Raw genomic sequence first — 18,684 nt, 5'->3', positions numbered from 1 at the left:
AGGGGCCCTGGTGGGCCTCGGGATGGCCTGACTGGGGCTGCTGAGGGCCTCGGGGTCTAGGGCAGCTGGGGGCAGGCAGGGAGGGGTCGGCTTCTCTGGCGTCCCCCGATGGGGTGCCCCGGGGCGGTGGGCACTGTGGAAGTACCTTGGCGCCGTGCTTGCCGGGCATCCCTGGCATGCCCCTTTCTCCCTGGGGGAAGAGACGAGAAGCAGCGTGAGAGGAGCTGGGGGCGCGGGGCTGGCCCTGTTTCCAGGCTAGAGCAGGTGGCCATCTTCTGGCCACTCCCGCCAACACCCTCTCTCGCCTCAGAGAGGGCTCCCTGGGAGCCCAGTCCCAGAGGGGGTCAGGGAGATGGGATGTGTGTGTGGGTCTTTAACTTTTTTTTCTTTTTGGGTCACACTCGGCGATGCACAGGGGTTACTCCTGGCTCTGCACTCAGGAGGTGCTCAGGGGACCCTATGGGATGCTGGGAATCGAACCCGGGTCGGCCGCGTGTAAGGCAAATGCCCTAACTGCTGTGCTATCACTCCAGCCCCCGGGTCTTTAACTTTAACACCAGGGGCATGGCAGGGCCCTGACTGAGCGCGCAGGTCTGCACCATGGCCAGCAGAGGGCGCCACAGGACCTCCCTGACACCGGGCAACCTTGACAAGCGGTCTCACGCCATGAAGGGTCCCATCACTCTCTTCTCAGAGGCCCGGGTCCCCTGCTAATATGCCAAAGAGCACAGTCATGTTGACTCAGAAAGAGACACTTCCTGAGTTGAGGGGACAGGTGGGAGGTCAGCTCGGGCACCCTCTCCCCGCCCCCTGCCCCAGCCTCTCCGGAGGACGGCTGTTAGTCCACCCTCTTCCTCTCAGCCCCCTCCCGCGCCCCTGCCCTCCTCGGCCTGCCTCTATTTCGGGGGGCCGGGCTGAGAGTCAGGAAAGGCTGTGCGTGTGACCCCAGATAAGCCACATTCACTCGGGCAGGACCCTTGTCTGCAGAATGAGATTAGGCCGACACTTCCTACTCAGCCAGGCTCCCTGGCCCCCTCCACCCCCCACAGCCGCCTGTGCGTCCTCAGCAGGGACTGAGGGCCGGGGAGGGAGAGGGAGGGAGAGTTCCTTCAGGAGCCCCGGGCGTGCTCAGCCCTGTGGGTCTGGAGCCCATTCACAGGAATGCCCCCTGGACCGCTCTGAGGCACCGCCCTTCTTGCAGAGATGGAGACCATTGCCCCCTCCCTCCCGTGTGCCCAGGCTCCTGGCTCCTTGCACCCCCACCCGGGGGCAGCTAGCCTGCCTGCCTGACCACACACAGCCACACGCACTCATGCGCACACATATGTAGGCACATACACCACATGCACACATGGGCACACATACCCGTGCACAGACAGATGTACACACATGCATGCACACACTTGTAGGCACATACAACGCATGGACACACACACCCATGCAATGCACACCATGCTCAGACATACGCACACACAGATGCAGACCCACACACGTAGGCCCAGACATAGCACACACATGAATGTCTGTGCATGCACATAACTGCTCCCTGCAGGCAGGCGGCAGGGTGTCCCAGTGACTTTTGTCCCCTAGGCTCACCCACTCTCATTCATCTTTCTTCAGGGTGCGTCCCAGCAGGCCGCCCCACCTGACCTCAGAACCCACCGATGGGTGCATCTGTCTGTAGCAAGCACCCTTCCTGGGCGGGGCGAGTGCAAGCAGGGGAGGGCACATGGGCGTGGGGACCCAGGCTGTGTGGAGGGGTGACTTGGGCTGCTAATGGACTTGCCACACTGCAGAGCTTCCCGGGAGCCTGTCTTTGTCACAGACCTTCCTTCCTATTTCCCTGCTACAGTGATTCTGCCAGGAAGAGAGAGAGCGATTCTGCCAGGAAGAGAGAGAGCGATTCTGCCAGGAAGAGAGAGAGCGATTCTGCCAGGAAGAAACTGATTCTACCAGGAAGTAGAGGGAGTGATTCTGCCAGAAAAAGAGAAAGTGATTCTGTTAGGAAAAGAGAAAATGATTCTCTTGGGAAAAGAGAGATTGATTCTGGTAGGAAAAGAGAAGATGATTTTGTCAGAAAGAGAGAAAGCGACTCTGTTTGGGGCGGGGGTGAGGCTCAGTGGCTGAGTACCCAGCATACATGTGTGAAGTCCTGGGTTCCAGCACCCCCGCCCTCTCTCCCATTGGGATGCTATTTAAGGTTTCTAGTGTGGCTGCATTTGGATCCACTCACCAGCTCTCGCTAACGCCACCCTCCTGTTTGTTCGTTCCTAGCCTCGGTCTCAGTTTATTCCTCTTTAGCCTATTTGCTTCCTCGGGACCCCCAGAAGCCCCCCTAGTGAGTGCTCAGCCTGTTTTGTCCTGCCTGGTAAGTGACCTGGAGCCGGAGGTGTGGACGCAGGGAAGCCAGTCTCTCCCTGTGGGAGACCATCTCTCAGCACCCCTGCTGGACAATGGCCCACAGGGGGACGGCCCCTCCCTGAGTCACGGGGAGCACAGGAGGGGGAGCGCGGCGGCCTGGAGCCCCGCACACCGGCCCGCTCTCCTGCAGGGCCCCGCAGCCCATCCCAGCATCAATAGGGTCTCTATTCTGCCCCCCACTTCCAGGTGGGGGATCCATCCGTCATGGCAGACAGGCGGGGCAGCGGGCCCTGCGGTCGGCCGGGGCCTCTTAATTTGGTGATTTATTGTTTGTTGAACCAGCGGGGCCGGCTCTTGGCTAGAAGCTGGCAGTCTGGGGGAGCCGGGGGGCTTCAAGGTCAGCTCCCAGCGAGGCAGGGTCAGGTCAGAGCAGCCGGGGTAGATGAAGGAGGACAGGCTCTGGGGGGCGGGGGGTGGGGGGCAAGGCAGACACAGACCCTTTGTTCTCTGCAGGGGGGGAGGAAGCCTGGCTGAGCAGGGGGGAGGCTGGGGGGAGCAGGAGGCTCAGGCCCCGAGCCTAGACTGGGGCCCTTTTACAGGACCAGCTCTCCCCACAGGGTTCCCAGGGCTTCTTTCCGGGAAAAGGGTGGAAACGACAGCGCCTCCTGCAGCCCAACCGGGGCAGCTGTACCTGAGCCAGGGCCTTTGGGGTCCCGAGGCCCATGGGGCTAAGGCAAGCGACAGGCTCGACCTGGGAGAGGGGGACTCTGTAATGAGCTCCCAAAAGAAAAAGTCAGTGCTCATTCATCTTTGGCCTTTGGAGGGGAGAGGGAGAGAGGGGGGGGGAGAGGGGGGAGGGAGGGAGGGAGAGAGAGAGGGAGGGAGGGAGGAAGGGAAAGAGAGAGAGAGGGAAAGAGGGGGGGGAAGAGAGAGAGCGTGGGCTGGGGCCAGAGTGTCCTCAGCGGCCCCGTGACACCTCAGATAGATCTGGGGGCCAAACGGTGTCTCAGCCCCCTCCACCTGCGTTGCATGACATGCTGTGGGTGTGCCGTGGGATTTCACAGCCTGGAGAGAAAGTGTCTAGGGTGGAGGGTTCCTGCTTCTCTGTCCTGTACGGAGAGTCCAGTGCTCGAGGGACCCTGAGGGCTGGGGGCACTAGGTGGGGGCATGGACTGCTGCAGGAAGTCCTGGGGAGAGCAGAGAAAGCGGCTCTCTGGAAGCCCTGTCCCCCTCTCCAATCTGGGGGAGAGTCCCCCAGGAGCCCAGGGGCCACAGAGGAAGCGCCCACTTCTCACCTTCAGGGACTCAGCTTCCCCCTTTCCTTCTCCTGGAAAGGAGGGGCAGGCCCAGCAGGATTCCTGGGGCTTGGCGGGGTTCCCCAGACTCCAGAAGCCAGATAGTTTTGAGCCAGGTTTGGGGGTTCAGATAGACCCAACTTCACTGCCTCCAGCCTATGATCCTTTGGGGATTCACCTTTGGGAGCCCTAGTTTGCCCATCTGTAAACTGGGGCTGAAGCCCAAACTCACCTCCCAGGGAGGTGCCGAGGCTCTGAGAAGCTGATGCCTGAGATGGGGCCTGGCACGGACCACAACCGAATACTGCCAGAGCCCCTTCTTGGCTTGGCATCACGTGGTCCTTTTGATTGTGGGACAGAGAAGGGGGACGCAGGGCGGGATGGGGGAGGGCCACAGCCCCGAAGCTTAACTTCCAGACTCCTATGGGAGTCAGCCGCAGCCCTGCGTGAGACAGACCAGCGCTGCCCAGCTCCCCGCGCCTCCTTCTACGCTCGCCCTGGCCAGTCCCCGGGGTGGGGGGGGGGGCAGCCCGGCCTCGCATCAGGAGGCAGATAGCGTCACGCCCCTGGGTCTAATGGTGTCCACGTGGGCCTGCCACGGTTCGTGCAGAGTCTGGTGTCCCCGTGAGGGGCGGGGGCAGCGCGGGGCCTGCTGGCCGTGCCGGGCTTTGATCTCCGGGAGCTGGTGGGAAAGTGGCCCGCTGGCCCCAGAGGCGGCGCATGGAACTAATCACTAGCAAATTGCACTGGCCGAGAACAGGCTCTGCCGAGGTTCCCATCCACCCCCCGCCCCCCGTCCTGCGCGCGTGTCAAGTCACAAGTGACGCAGACACGAGGGTCTCTCTGTGGCCCTCACAGCCCCCCGTGACACTCCGGACACAGGGGCCAGCCCCGTGGCCCCTCTCTGCTCGTCCTGGCCCTGGCGCCTGCTCTCTCCTGAGCAGAGACCAATCGCCTTAATGTTGGTGTCCTGAGATGCCTCAGCCACAGCAGGCAGACAGAGGGAAGGGGAGGAGGGGGGGCTTGGGGAAGGAGCCAGAGGGGCAGGGCGTCAGCGACCCGGTGGCTCAGCAGGGCGTGAGACCCTCGGAGCAGACGTTTTGCACCACGGGAGAAGATAGGCTTCCGGGCTGAACTCGTGAGCTGGAGCTTCTAATGCCAGCGGCGATGGCGCACCTGCTGTGCAGCCTCAGACAGAGCCTGTGCCTCTCTGGGCTTCTCATCTGACAGCAGGGATTTGGCCCCCAGCCCTGGCCCCTGGGAGCCAGGGACTGCGCGGAATGCAGCTAACCCGAGCTAGGAAGGATTGCCGTGTTTCAGAGGCCCCGAGGGGCGCAAAGGTCTGCGGGCACAGCAGTCCTGGGGGCTAAGCCGCCCACCGAGCCCAGGGGCGGGGCCTGGGGATGCGTGCAGTCCTCGAGGAGTGGTCCCGAGAGGCCTTTGCTGAGGGTTGCCCAGTGCACCCTCTGACCTCTGTGGACGGGCAGGGGGGTTGAGATGCTGGAGGCGGGTGGGGGCAGCACAGCGACCTCCCGTGGGCCCAGAACTCGAGAATAACAAGCTGGAGCCTGGAGGCAGAGGGAATCTTCCAGAAACCAGAGGGAGGCAGTGGGACAGGCCTCCAGATTCCACGAGGAGCAGGCCAGTTGTGAAGGGGAGCGGGGGTGGGAGCTGGCGGAGGAAGAAAGGGTGGGGGAGGGGGGCCGAGAAGGACCCAGCTAACTCCCCAGAGACCTGGAAGCCACCACTCTGACCCGACCCGGAGGTGGACGAAGTCTGACGAGGGCAAAGACTCAAGATGCCCCCAAAGCGGCAGTTCCCCCGAGCTGGAAGGAATTTTTCTTTTTCTTTTGTCTTCTGGGTTTTTTCTTCTTTTTTTTGGGCCCACACCCAGCTGTGCTGAGGGCTGCCTCCTGGCTCTGCGCTCTGGCATCACTCCTGGCAGGGATCAGAGGCCATCTGGGGTGCTGGGGACGGCCTCTGGGCTGGCTGTGTGCGAGGCAAGCATCCTACCCACTGAGCATGCGCCAAGCCCTGTGTTGCCTCATTCGCTGGGGAGAGGAGCAGCTTCCTGGGGGCTGGGAGTCGGACAGACACGAGCCAGAGGAAGCACAGTCTTGGCCGGCAGTAAGTGGTGGCCGCGACCGAGATGACTTGAACGGGGGCCAGAGAGATAGTACAATGTGCAGGGCACCTGCCTTGCATGCGGCTGACCCAAGCTCGATTCCCAGCATCACATAGGGTTCCCTGAGCCCCGAGCACAGGAGTAAGCCCTGAGTGGTACAGGACTCGAACCCTTGGAACTAAAATAACTGGAATGTTATTACTGTTAAAGGTAATGCCCACCGCTGGGCCACTGGTCGGGTCATTCTCCTGAAATGCCTCTGACTGGCTGAAGGGCTGGGTGGGAGATCTCTGCCTCGCCCGGGAAGGCTCTGGGAATGACCCCCAGCATGAAGAAGACTGGGGGAGGCCTCAAAGGCTTTGCTAGTCTGAAAGGTGTGAGGGGCAGAAGTCGCAGGAGGGGCTGCTGAATGCTCCTCAAGGGGGCCCAGGGGACATGCCAAGTGACCTGGTTTTTTGTTTTGTTTTGTTTGGGGGCCACCCCTGACCATGCTCAGGGGCTACTCCTGGCTCTGCACTCAGGAGTCACTCTGGGCGGTGCTCAGAGGGCCAGAAGGGATGCAGGGAGATCAAGCCCAGGTTGGCCGTGTGCAAGGCAAGCGCCCTACCCTTTGCACTAGCGTTCCTGCCCCTGGCCTGTTTGGAAAGGCCACGGCGAGACCCCCAGCCCCCAGCCCACGTCAACCACCAGACATGAGGCAGCTTTTCCATCCCTCACCAAATGTGGCCGTAAGTGAGAGTGTGGGGGACCCACACCCCCAGCACCTCCAGGTGCCCCCCATGTAGTGGTCTGAAGCTGGGCATTTAGGATGTTCCTTTTCTTGCAGGAGGCAGGGCTAGGCCAACGCACTGCCCAGGGCGCCCTCCCGTCTGCCTTCTCCCTGGACCCTCCAAACTGCCCCCTTGGGGCCCCCATGCAGTCAGCCCAGCGCTCACCCCCTCGACTCGCCCTCTAGGGGGACCCCGGCCTGCCTCTGCCAGACACTGACACCAGGTGGGCAGTGGACACCCTCCTGGGCCTGAGGCCCATCTGGACCCCGCGTTGCCCAGGCCACCGCCCACTTCGTGTGCCAACCGGGTGGAGACTCAAGCCTCTATATTTTGGCAGCTTCACAAACACGCCACAGCGGCAGGCGGGGGCTGAGCATGTGGCAAGGTGGTGCACAGCCAAGGCCCGCCCGGCGTGCATGGGGTCACCCCTCGAGCCCCCAGGCTCCGCTTCTTACCTTCCGGCCGTGGTAGCCCTGGACTCCAGGGTCTCCCTGGGGGAACAGACAGAGACTGCTAAGGGCAGACCCAGTGCAGACCCCCTCAACCAGTGCTTGCCCCCAACCCCGGTCCCTGCCACCGTCACAGACTGTCCCACTCTCCAGCGAAGGGAGGACATGGCAGGAGCACGGGAGAATGTGCACCAAGGGTTTGGGTTCCACACACCACCCGCCGAGGGGCCCATGAGACCTTCTCCCTTGGGGACTCCCCACGCATGCAATGTTTCGGCAGGATTGGTGCCTTGCAGCATCTCGTGCCCAGAGCCTGGGCGGTGGGTAGGGGGTCCCCAGCCTCTGCAGGCGAGTCCCTTTGACCTGTCCATCCCATCTGGTCTCCCCAGGGGCCAGGACCCCTCCCACTTCCAGCTCTCGTAGGGGGGAGGTGGTGGCAGGGGCCTGGCAGCCACCTTCCCTCCCCGACGAGCCCAGAACCAGACGGTTCTTAGGGAGCTCTGAACGTTTCTAAGAGGACAGAGCACTGGGAAGAGAGCCAGCAGGAAGCGTCTCACCATCTGTCCTTTCTCAGTGAGTGGGGGGCAGCGTTCCCACACTCCCCGCCTCACCCAGAGGCACCCTCACCTTGGGTCCAGGAGGTCCAGGTAAGCCCTGTGGAAGTGAGAAGAAAGCGTGTGACCCGGGCTCCCAGGTGGGCGGCCGAGGTTGTCAGGTCCATGGTGGCGGCTGGCTGGCCCCGGGGGCCGTGAAGGAACTGTGTGTGCTGGAAAGAAGAGGCTCCCGGATTCCCACCCGGGTCTGAGGCCTGCTGAGGGCATGTGGGGACAGTCGGCCCTCTCCCTCCCTGAGGGCCTGTGGGCTCTGTGGGCACCCCTGTGCCTGCCCGCTGGAAAATAAGTCAGTGGTGGCATGTGGAAGGGACAGTGTGGCTTGGTGCACTGGGCCGCCACCACCTGCTAATTGGAGCTGTCCCTGCGGAAAGCCAGCCTTGCTCGGGGCCCGGGCGGCCGCAGCCGCTGTGGGGGCGGTGTGGGCGCCCTGGGCGGGGGGAGGAACCGCCCCAGCCGGGCTGGAGACAGGGCAAGGATGGGGTCTGTTTCTGCTAAGCCCAGGCCTTCTGGTTGCTCCCTTTATACACAAGACCCCAGAGAAAGCCACCTGGCGGAGGTCGGCACTGTGAATCTCCAGCCCTGTTTTTGGGGGATCCTTCACCATTTGCTTTGGTTCAATTTCCCTCGCCCTCTTCCTTTTGGGGTTTCTATTTTGTCGTCTAGAAATCCCCGGGAGTCGAATGCCCCTGCCGGGGGTTAGGAGAAGTCACAGACACACACGTCTGGGGGTTTAGAGAAGCTGATGTGAGCCCTCTCGGCAAGGGAGGGGGTGCCCTGCTCCGGGGACCCTCCGTCAGCCAACACCGACGTCACAAACACGGCACCTCAGCCAGAGGCAGCCAAGGGCCCCAGGCAGGAAAGCCCGGTGATGTGAGTGGGTGCTGCTTCTCGGGGCCATGGGGGACGGACGGCCCTGGCCAGGTGACGGCCCTTCTGGGACTCTCGTTACGTATTGGAATGAGCCAGAAGCACAAGCATTTCTGCCCGAGCGACTACCTGTTGTCCAAGGGAGCTCATTCGCGTCCTTGGGAGTGGGTCCAGCAGCCAGGAATAGATGTCAGGGGAAGGCCTGCCTCAGCCATGGCCGGGCGTATGCAGAGGGGCGATCTAACAGGGATCTAATGTTCCCACAGCACCAGTGTGGGAACACGGCCACGTGCAGACCCGTCTAGAGGGGCTTTGTCGAGACGCTGAGCTACAGGCTCACACAGCGGCTAGGATGCTTCGGCCTCAGAAGGAAGGCTCTGGTTCATTTTTGGTGGTCGGTTGGTTGGTTGAATTTCTTTGTGGGTCACAGCCGGCAGTGCTCAGGGGCCAAGGCTGGCAGTGCTCTCTATGTGGTGCCCAGATTGGACACGGGATCGCAGCCATGGCCACATGCTAGGCAAGACCCTTGACTCTCAAGAAAGGGACAGTCTTTTTGTTTGTCTGGGGGCCACACTCGGCAGTGCTCAGGGCTTGCTCCTGGCTCTGAGCTCAGGGGTGCCTCCTGGTGGTGCTCGGGAGACCATAAGCTATGCAGTGCTAGGCTGGGCTGTAGCTGTGTGCAAGCCTTAGCCCCTGTCCCACCTCCCTGGACCCCCACACCTTCTTAAATGCTTTGTCCTTTTCTGCTGCCCCCTATGACTCCTGGCCTGGGTCGTAGCTCTGGGGGGGAGAGGCGTTTTCTCTGTGGAAGACCAGGAGCCTGCAAGAGACGCCCAGCCCTTTCCACACTCATTTGGGTACATTTTTGAGTCTTAGCCAGGGCTTGATACAAGGGACTTGGTGGCCGGTGGCCTCGCCCTGTCACCTGTGTGTGACAGGAGCCTGGGTCCCTCCCTGCAGTGTTTGGTTCCCACGGTCTGCAGGCTGCATCCCCCCCACCAATGTACCAGCACAGGCACTTTATTTCAGGGTGCCTTGCTATGTCTGCTGCCTTGCCCTCTGCTTCAGAACTGGCTGGCCCTAAGTCTGGTTTCCTCGTGCCCAGAGGGAAGGGCACAGCCTCCGAGGGAAGCAGGGGCTCTGCCCCCCCGCCCAGCTGGGAGGGGCTGCCAGCAATGCGTTTTCCCCTGGACAGCGATCCTGAAGTTGGGGGTCCTGCCCGGGGGGATGTATTTGCAGAACCCGGAAGCAAGCGGTGAGCGTGAGGCCCCTCCTCACATCTAGGGCCAGGTGTTCTGCTGTCTGGCGGAAACTCGGGGGGTTCTCGAGGCTCGTGGGAGGATCCCGAGATAAGCGTGAAGAGAGGAAGGGTACTTACAGGCGGTCCCATGGGGCCGGGCAGTCCTGGAGGCCCCAGAAGGCCACTTGGTCCAGGGGGCCCCGGGGGGCCTGGGGGGCCTTGGATGCCTGTCTGGCCCTGTTCGCCCTGTGATCCAAGGAGACAAGTGTCAGGGAGTGCCCAGTGCACCGGGTGCCCGCCCCGCCCCCAGCCGTGCTCTGGTGGCAGGCGGTGCACGTGGCGAGGCTCCATGCAGGGTTGGTGGCGAGGCAGTGCCCCTGGGGCGAGGCAGAGGAGAGGGAGCTGAGCCCCACCGCCCGGCCCCAGGCCTGCTCCCTGCGCCCCCCGCTGCCTCCCCCTGCCCTCTCAGGCTCCAGGTGAAGCTCGAGCTGAGATCAGAGCCCACCCAGTTCTGCCGGGGCCCCTGGCGTGGGGCTGCGGGGTCCTGTGCAAACTGGGTGGAGGCTTCTGATGGGAAAACCCCAGTGACGCTCCCACCCGGCTCCTCGCTGCCCGGAGCCCCTGCTTCTGTGGGGGCCTGGCTCTGCCACCACCACAGAGCACAGGCCAGCCCAGAGGCCCCTGGCGCAGGTCTGGGCGCTCCAAGGGCTGTGTGCCCTGGCGGTGACCTCAGCCCTCCTCAGACAGCTCTGAGGGTACAGCCTGCGCCACCCGGGGCCCCTGACGGACAGAGGGCCCAGGAGGGAGGGACGGCCTAGAGGGCCCTCGGGAGGAGGCGGGGCCTGTCCCATGGGGCTCTTCTGTGACCTTCTCCAGGGCCATCGCTCCTGAGGGGGCGCCTCAGACTGGGGTCACAGAGCACCTAGCCAGTGGGAGCTCCAGGCCGGTCTCCCCTCACAGTGCTCCAGGCTGGCCTCCCCTCACAGTGCTCCAGACTGGCCTCCCCTCACAGTGCTCTAGGCTGGCCCTCACCCCTCATGACCTCCTTCCTGAGAATGCTCCAGGCAGGCCTCCCCTCAGAGAGCTCCAAGCCGGCCTCCCCTCAGAGTGCTCTCTGACTCCCGTGCAGAAAGGGACTGGGTGGTCCCCTGACAACTGAGGGGCAGGTGTCAGGCGTGTCCAGCCCCAGGAGGCCCACTGGAGATTCTTGCAGTGCCTGCTGACGCCTTCTCCTCACAGGGGCCTCCATGGGGACAAAACCGGGGGCTTGGTCCTGTCCTGCTCTGAGAGGCAGCTGAGGGCTCAGAGAGCAGAGGCCAAGGACGTGGGAACGGGCCTCTAGTCCAGGAAAGAGGACTGAGGCTGACCAGTGGGGCTCCCTGCCCTGCCCCAGGAGGAGTGGGGGCGGGTGCCCAGCCGCCAAGTCAGGTTCAGACTCCATCCCGTTAGTTCCCATCCTGCCCCAGCCAGCACACGGAAACATCCCGGGAACACAAGGGCGGGGCTTGTAAAATCCATGTGGTGATTGACAGGGAGTGGCCGGGGGCCCTCCTGCGCTCGTGCTGGCTGAGCGGCTGGTCACTCTGTGAGGTGGCTGGGAAGGTGGCATTCCACGGGCAGGAGATGGCGTGGAGCTACATGAGATGGTCCAGAGAATCCGGAGCTCAGTGCCCGAAACCCAGAGAGGCCTGGACAAGGGCAAGCGAACGCAGTGCAGGCTGCCCCTTTTCATCTTACCTAATTTTTTTTGGGGGGGGGGAGTTGGGGTTTAAGCCACGCCTGATGGTGCTCAGGGATCACTCCTGGTGGCATCAGAGGGGCTATCTGTGGTGCTGGGATCAAACCCAAGTCAGACACGTGCAAGGCAAAAGCCCTACCCACTGTACTATCTCTCTGGCCTCCAATTCTGCCTTCTGCTGTTTTGGGACCGTTGAACATACAGTCAATTGTCCAAGCCTCCATTTAAAAATCCTGAAGGCGGAAGCCTTCCCAGCAGGGAGGTGACGTCACTTGCCTCAGGCCCCGGGCGGCTAGCGGGGAGCCCTGGCGCTCAGCAGCTGAACCAGCTGTGTGCCCTGAGCCGACCCACTCACCCAGCTTGGCCGCCTCAGCTGGGAAGTGAGGACTCACACGTCAGGCCTGTCTTGGCATACGCAGGGGCTGAAGGCGGGGGCAAGTGAGGGGGGGTCTTGGGGCACCCAGGCGCCGTGCAGACCCTGCCACTGTGTGCTCCGTCTGCTTTTGTCTGAATTCACTGGACTGGAGTGGACTGGCAGTCTGGCTCCTTCCACAGCCCCCGCCGGCCTGGCAGGGCCCAGAGCCGTGCCGACCCCCTTGGCAGAACCCTGGGGGGGGCCTGTGCAAGGGAGGGTGTCTACCTGGAAGGTGCGCCTCTTAATGACCGGGGGCGGAGCCAGGCGCACGGAGTTGAGGAGAGGCAGCAGCTGAGGAGGGAGATGGAGGTGGAAGGCCAAAGGGCAGAGGTCAAAGATCACAGGTGTGCAGCAGGATGCCAAAAGTCACCAGGAGGGCAGGTGGCCGAGAGAGAGGAAGGGCAGAGGAGAGGAGAGAAGAGAGAGATTAGCGAGCATGAGGAAGAGGAGGGTGGGGGGAGCTCTCGCTGCTGGGTGGAAGCGTGTCCCTGGGGAGGAGGACCGGACGCGGGGTGCTGGTCAGCAGCGTCCCCTTCACGGACCGAGTGTGATCCCCCCCCCCCGCTGCCCAGGCCTTCCCCCACATGGCCCTAACGCTGCCCCACCAGCCACCCTTCCCCACCCCTACCCCCGTGGGTCGGAGCCTCAGGAGCGGCTAAATTGGTACTTGAGGCCGGCGGTGTGCAGCAACCCCTGGGTTCTCTTTTGGGGTTGGACGAGAAAGCCCATGTCAGCGAATCTGGGGAGGCCGGGCAGGGGCAGTGCCAAGCTGGGTGTGGTCGGTGTGGGCACCAGCTAAATGCTACCCAGGTCTCACCCTGGGGCCAGAGGGCCTGGAACGCAGACGGCGGGGGAAGATAGCCCAGCATGTGCAACCGCTTTTTCGGGGGGCCGTGGGGGGCGGGGCGTGGGGAAGGGAGCAATTTGCAATCTCCAAATTATCTAACGTAATTTTCTTTTCTGGAAACTCCTGCTGTTCCCAGTCCTGCCGCCCACTGGGGCCGAGCTCCCCGTGGTGGCAGGAAGTGGCCCCGTGAAGATGATGTTGGCACCCGATCAACCTCCTGTTTCTGAAAGACACCCCCAAACCTGTGGAGTGTGTTCAGGCCCCGGGATGCTCTCGAAGGCCTGGGGTGGGGGCAGCCTGCGCTGCGCTTAGGGCAGGGGCTGGGCGGGCGGCAGCTGTGGGGGCAGGAGTGCGGCTCGGGCAGTGGGGGGCAGCTGTGTGCAGGCGGCCTCTGAGCAGAGCGCAGCCTTGGGGCCTCCCGGGACCCACAAACCTTCATGGTCACTATCTGGCTGGCCCGCAGAGCTGCTAGCGAGCCACTCCAGCTCGGGGGTTCCTGGTGCGGGGGGATGAAGGAGTTGTTAAAGATGGGGTGGGGGGCGGCGAGTGGTGAGGGGGCTGTGCTGGCTCCCCGAGTCCCGGGCTTCCTGGGGGGACGCTGCAGGCTGCAAAGACCAGCAGCTCGGGAACCCCCTGCCCGCAAGGGGCCCCCCATGAAGCCAGAGCCCGCACCAGATCCCATTGCTCCTCTCACCCCCGCCCCACAACTCATCAAATGTCTGCCCTCACCCACTGTGCTCCATCACACCTGTCCCCAAGGTGCTTCTAAAACCTTCTGTCCCCACCCTCTTCCTCTTCCTCTTCTTGTGCGGGGTGGGGGGGTGGGGGGTGGGCGGGGATTAGTGAGCCTGCCTGCTCATCCCCTCCCCTCCCCCCCACATCCTCTCAGGCTGACACACTGCTGAAGTGTGTGCAGTTGTGTTGTCTTTGGTGCGGATGACATAACAATCCTGTGAGCCCATCTTTGCGAATAAACACAGCTGACCTTCTATTATTGTGTCAGGATCAGGCTGGCCGGAACTCCGGGGCCCCTGTGTCCCCGGCGCACATGCCACTGGTGGCCGCCTCTGCTCGGGACGCCACAGCCACCCGCTGCGTCCCTGTTCCAGGCCCAGCTCAGCTTCTCTGGGGTCCGGGAACTCAGGGTTCAGCATGGACAGGGCCCAAGTTCACTTCGGACCGGGGAAGGTGGGTTTTGGGGTCAGGCCCGGTAGTGCTCAGAGCTTCCTGCTGGCAGTGCTCAGGACCCTTAAAGTGTCAGGGATCCGGCCTGGGTCGGCTGCATACACGGCAAGAGCCTCACTCCTGAATGATCTCTCAGGCCCTGTTTTGAGTTTCTGTTTTGCTTTGTTTGTTTTATTTTCTGTTTCTTTCTCGTGTGTGTGTGTGTGTGTGTGTGTGTGTGTGTGTGTGTGTGTGTGTGTCTGTGCTCAAGGATAACTCATGTTCAGGGGACCGTTAGGTGGTGCCCATGTGCACAGGAAGTGTTTCCCCACTCTGCGTCCCTTCAGCCTAGACCCCAACCTTCTGATTGGCCTGACCCGCAGTGAGGTCCTCCATGGGTGGACTCTGTCACCAGGTCACCTCAGCCTCAACCTGACCCCCAGGACGTCCACTGCCCAAAGTCCACTGAGTGGACGTGCTCCTGGGCACACTGAGGGTGATGGGGGTCGGCGCCTGGATGTCCTTCCTCCCGCCACTGGACCTGAGAGGCGTTCCCTGGCCACAGCCTCGGGCTCGCTCTGGGGGCAGCAGGGTCACTCCACCCTGCCTGGCCTGGAAGGGACCCTGGGCTGGTCTAAGGGGCTTCCGGGCACAGCTTCCTGGGCTCCGACCAAGGCACAGGGCGGAGCTGGGGCTGTGGGCGACCGTCCAGCCCGAGTTCCTCCCCCTGCCCCAGGCCTTTCCTCTGCTGAAAGAGGCTGGTGGACTCGATGCTTCAGTGCAGCCGGTCAGAGGGCCACATCCCCCCACCCTGGGCTGGGTCCCCGGGCCCATGAATAGCCCGAGGTTCCCCCCGATGTGGCTGGGTGGGTGGCCAGACACGCACACACAGTCCCCCGCCCCTGCTGGGAGGGGTCAGGCCCCGGCTCTGCAAAGCTGCATGGCCTCACTGAAGGAGAAGGCCATGTGTGGCTGAGACTCAGGGCCACACGCCGCACAGAAGTTTCCAGGAACACGCTCTGGCTGGGCAGGCATGGCAGCACAGCCACGTCAGGGCCCCCGCCTAGGCTCTGCTCACACCCTGGTGCCCTGGAAGGGACAGCTGGACTGCCCGATCACATACCAACCCACAACTAACTGCGGAGCAGAGGGGCTCTAGTCCTTGTCCTGAAGTCTGCATGTAGGGGCTGGGGTCCTGGAGGGGTGAGGCCGAGTTGGGGGCTGTGTGTGTGCGGGGAGCACTCAGGCTAGGGGGGTCACTTACCCGGTGCGGGTACTCTCCACACTGGCCCTGGGGATGGAGGGAGGGAGAGCAGATGGTTAGGCACTTGTGGGGGGCTGTCCCTAGGGGCCACTTCAGATGCGTAGATGAAACACACACACACACACTCACGCATACACACACATACACATGCACATACACATGCACACACAGAGACACACATATACACATAGACATGCACGCACACACACAGACACAGAAACACAGACATACAGGCACACACAGACACACATGCACACACAGACACATAGACACAGTGTGCACACATGCACGCACACACAAACACAGATACAGACACATACATGCACGCACACACAGACAAACACAGATACAGACACATACATGCACGCACACAGACAAACACACACACAGACACACACATGCACATGTACAGACAGACACATGTATACATGTAGGCGCGCACACAGACACACACATACATGCACACACAGAAACACACATGCACACAGACACACACAAGATACATGCACACACATAGACAAATAGATACATGCACACTCACACTCACGCACACACACACATACACTATTCACGCACATGCACACACACACACATACACACGCACACTGCTGGGCCTTTTGTGCACACTCTGAGGCCAGAACGAAATGCCTCTCTCCAGTCCCCCAGAGCCTCAGGCCCGTCATCCCTCCCCAGAGAATGATTGTTCATTCTCTGTTCACAGGCAGCTGGCGGGGAGCAGACAGCGAGGCGGAGGCCGGTGTCTCTGAGCCGAGGGCCCTGGATGGGTGGGTAAAGCAGGTGGCCGGGCTGGGGGGCAGGCCCACTGTCTCGAGACACACCAGTCCTAGGGGCTCAGGAGGGGATCAGGAAACAGGGAGGGAGCAGGGGGGAGGCCAAGGAGGCCGCTGGGCGCCCAGCCCCGAGACAGACCCCAGGGTGGCCCTGGGGGTGGGGCGCCCCCAGGGCTCTCCCGGCTGTTCCCTGACCATCAGGGTCCCCTCAGACTTACCTTTTCTCCTTTCTGTCCCTGAGGACCCTGAGGAGAAACGGGAGAGCCGTTAGAGAGCAAGTGACCTCAGGAGGTGCTGCCCGGGGCAGGCCCTATGGGGAGGGGCAGAGGAGGGCTGAGCAGCACCTGGGGGGACTTCTGGTGACCCTCCCACCTGCCCCTTGTCAGGGCCCCACCCTGCCCTGCCCCCGAAAGGTCACACCTGGGACCCTGACCAGGTGCCAGCCCTGGCCCAGTGGGCGGGGGCACTCCCAGGGGTGCAGAGCAGGAGGAAGTACTGGGGGTGCACTCTGCTCCTGGGGGTCCTCACACCAGCTCTGCACGCAGCTCATCCGGAGGAGGGCGGAAGCTTCCAGAAGAGACTGTCTGTCCTGTCTCCTGCCCTCCGCAACCTCAGCCTGGAACCCCGTCCCAGAGCCTGCAGGACAGCTGAGGGGTCAGTGGACGGGGACCAGGCCACAGACTTGGGGGACTTTGGGGCGAGAAGCCAGCACTTGGCAGCCGACGCCATCCCGGAGCCCCCAGGAAGAATATCGGGTCTCAGGGCTCTTTCCTGCCTTGTCCTGTTCCCAGGCCCACCAAAGACGCCGGGTTCGAGGGGGACCTTTGTCCCCGGGGAACGGGCAGCACACAGCTGGCTGTCTGCAGAGCCAGAGCTGAAGAGGTGCGAAGGACACCTCTCGGCTGGCTGGACTGGCGGGGGAGGGAGGGGCTCGGCCAGCTCGGGCCAGCTCGGGGCACTCCCAGGGGTGCTGAGCTTGCAGCCGCAGCCAGGGGGAAGATGCGAGCGTCAGCCTCACCTCCCGAAGGAGGTGACAGAGACAAGACCCCTCGGCTCAGGAGTGCTGGCCCAGCTGCTCTGACGGGCCCTGCCGGCTGCTTCCCCTCGGCCGCACCCTGAGAATGGGGCCTCTGGGTGGCGGGGCTCCCGGAATGAACTAGAACCTCGGGCCAGGGGCCTTCCAGCCAGCAGCAGAGGCCTGGGACAGATTTGCGGCCTGCAGGCCTCAGGCTCTGGGTGGCTGGGGAGGGGTCTGTCTCGGCCCCCACGTGCCACCAGGACGAGCGTCCATTCTGGGAAGTCCTCTGGGTGTGTGTGGGTGCGGACAGTGGCTTTGGGACAGTAGATGTGCTCCTCACCACCCACTCAGCTCCCCCCCACCCCCCTTTCACGTGGCTGTCCAGGTGTTCAGAGCCAGGTACCATGGGACACAGTGTCCAGTGGAGGCCGGGCTGTGGGGAACAGAGGCCATGTGGGGGCATGTGGGAGATGGAGGGACGTGGGGGATGGAGGTCAGAGACCCCAGTTGTGGATCCATGAAATTCCAAGTTCCCCTGGAGTGGTTCAAGGTCCACCCAGGCAAGGTGGCGCTGGCCGTCACAGAGGCCGCTGTCCCGTTAAGAAGGTCAAGGCAGGTGTACTCTGGGTGCTGGATGCTAGCTACTATTCGGTGGGTTGGGGGACAGCCCTGTGAAGGAGTGGGGGGCAAGCTCAGTTGGGGGTCTCCTTCCTGGCACCAGGGCCCCTCACCCGCCCACACTTCCGGCTCTCGGGGTGACTGTGGGGTGCCGGGCCGAGGGAGGGGATACTTTTCTGACACCCAAGAGAGCAAGTGCCAGGGCTGACATCTGCTTCAGCTGCCCTCCTTCAGGGGGGCTCTGGCCCCCAGCTCCGGCTGAGCCCCCAGGAGGGGAGAGGGCCCCACCTTTGGAGCGGGCCTCAGACACAGGCAGGACGGAGAGCCGAGGGCTCTTGGACCCCACAGAGGCTGGGCCAGAGGGCCAGGACGCGCCCCTCCCAGAGTGGACGAGGACACAAGAATGGGGCAGTCTCAGGGCATGCCGCCCACTCCTAATACCAACCATCTGGCCGAGAACTGGCCGGCACATTGCCATGGGAGGAAGGGGGAGCCTGGGAGATAGGAGAGAGGGGGGAGGGGGGAGGGGGAGGAGGTAAGAGGCATTCAACAGCCTTTGCAGGAAAAGGAGAGGCCGGAGGAGGGATGGGGGCACCAGGTGCTTCACGGGGTGTGCCCGGGCCAGTGGGTGCTGCTCTGGCAGATCTCCTCATGGCCTGCTGCCGGCTTCATGTCCCCTGGGTGTGTGCTGAGGGCAAGGGGTCCCGGGCAGCACGCGAGGCTTTCTCTGCCTTCTGCTGGACCACTCTGTGCCTGCCCCGCCTCCCTGCGTGGGGGTGAGGACTGAGCTGGGTCGGCCGTGGGGGCAGCGCCCACCCTCCCGGGGACAGGCGAGCCGGGTCTTACCATCTCTCCTTTGGGTCCGGAGTAACCCTGGAAAAAGGGGATGAACCAGGTCCACCTTTGGTCATCCCAATCCCACCCCCAGCCCGGCCACGTGTGGTCCCCACATCCCTGATGGCTTCACTGGCACATTTCTTTTTTTTTGTGGGGGGGGTCACACCCAGTAGTGCTCAGGACCCACTCCTGGCTCTGTGTTCAAGTCACCAGATGGGATCGAACCCGGGTTGGCCGTGTGCAAGGCAAACACCCTCCCCGCTGTGCTATG

At 63.0% G+C, this 18,684-nt stretch overlaps 1 protein-coding gene across 4 annotated transcripts in view; it reads right to left on the bottom strand.

Annotated features, from left to right (window-relative positions):
• The window catches only part of LOC129404887 (collagen alpha-1(XIII) chain), a 65,942-nt gene that overhangs the window by 32,405 nt on the left and 14,853 nt on the right, over positions 1-18,684 (bottom strand). For all 4 annotated transcript variants that reach the window (XM_055138845.1, XM_055138846.1, XM_055138847.1 and 1 more), the window contains exons 7-14: positions 18,423-18,449; positions 16,159-16,185; positions 15,150-15,176; positions 12,100-12,165; positions 9,860-9,967; positions 7,628-7,654; positions 7,007-7,042; positions 146-190 (exon numbers count right to left, since the gene is read on the bottom strand). In XM_055138845.1, coding sequence (XP_054994820.1) covers positions 146-190; positions 7,007-7,042; positions 7,628-7,654; positions 9,860-9,967; positions 12,100-12,165; positions 15,150-15,176; positions 16,159-16,185; positions 18,423-18,449 — 363 coding nt within the window. The remainder of the gene's footprint in view (positions 1-145; positions 191-7,006; positions 7,043-7,627; positions 7,655-9,859; positions 9,968-12,099; positions 12,166-15,149; positions 15,177-16,158; positions 16,186-18,422; positions 18,450-18,684) is intronic.

Source organism: Sorex araneus, chromosome 5, assembly GCF_027595985.1.
Source record: "Sorex araneus isolate mSorAra2 chromosome 5, mSorAra2.pri, whole genome shotgun sequence".
NCBI lineage: Eukaryota > Metazoa > Chordata > Mammalia > Eulipotyphla > Soricidae > Sorex > Sorex araneus.
Note: the sequence above shows the minus strand (reverse complement) of the source record. Positions and strands in the feature narration are given on the sequence as shown.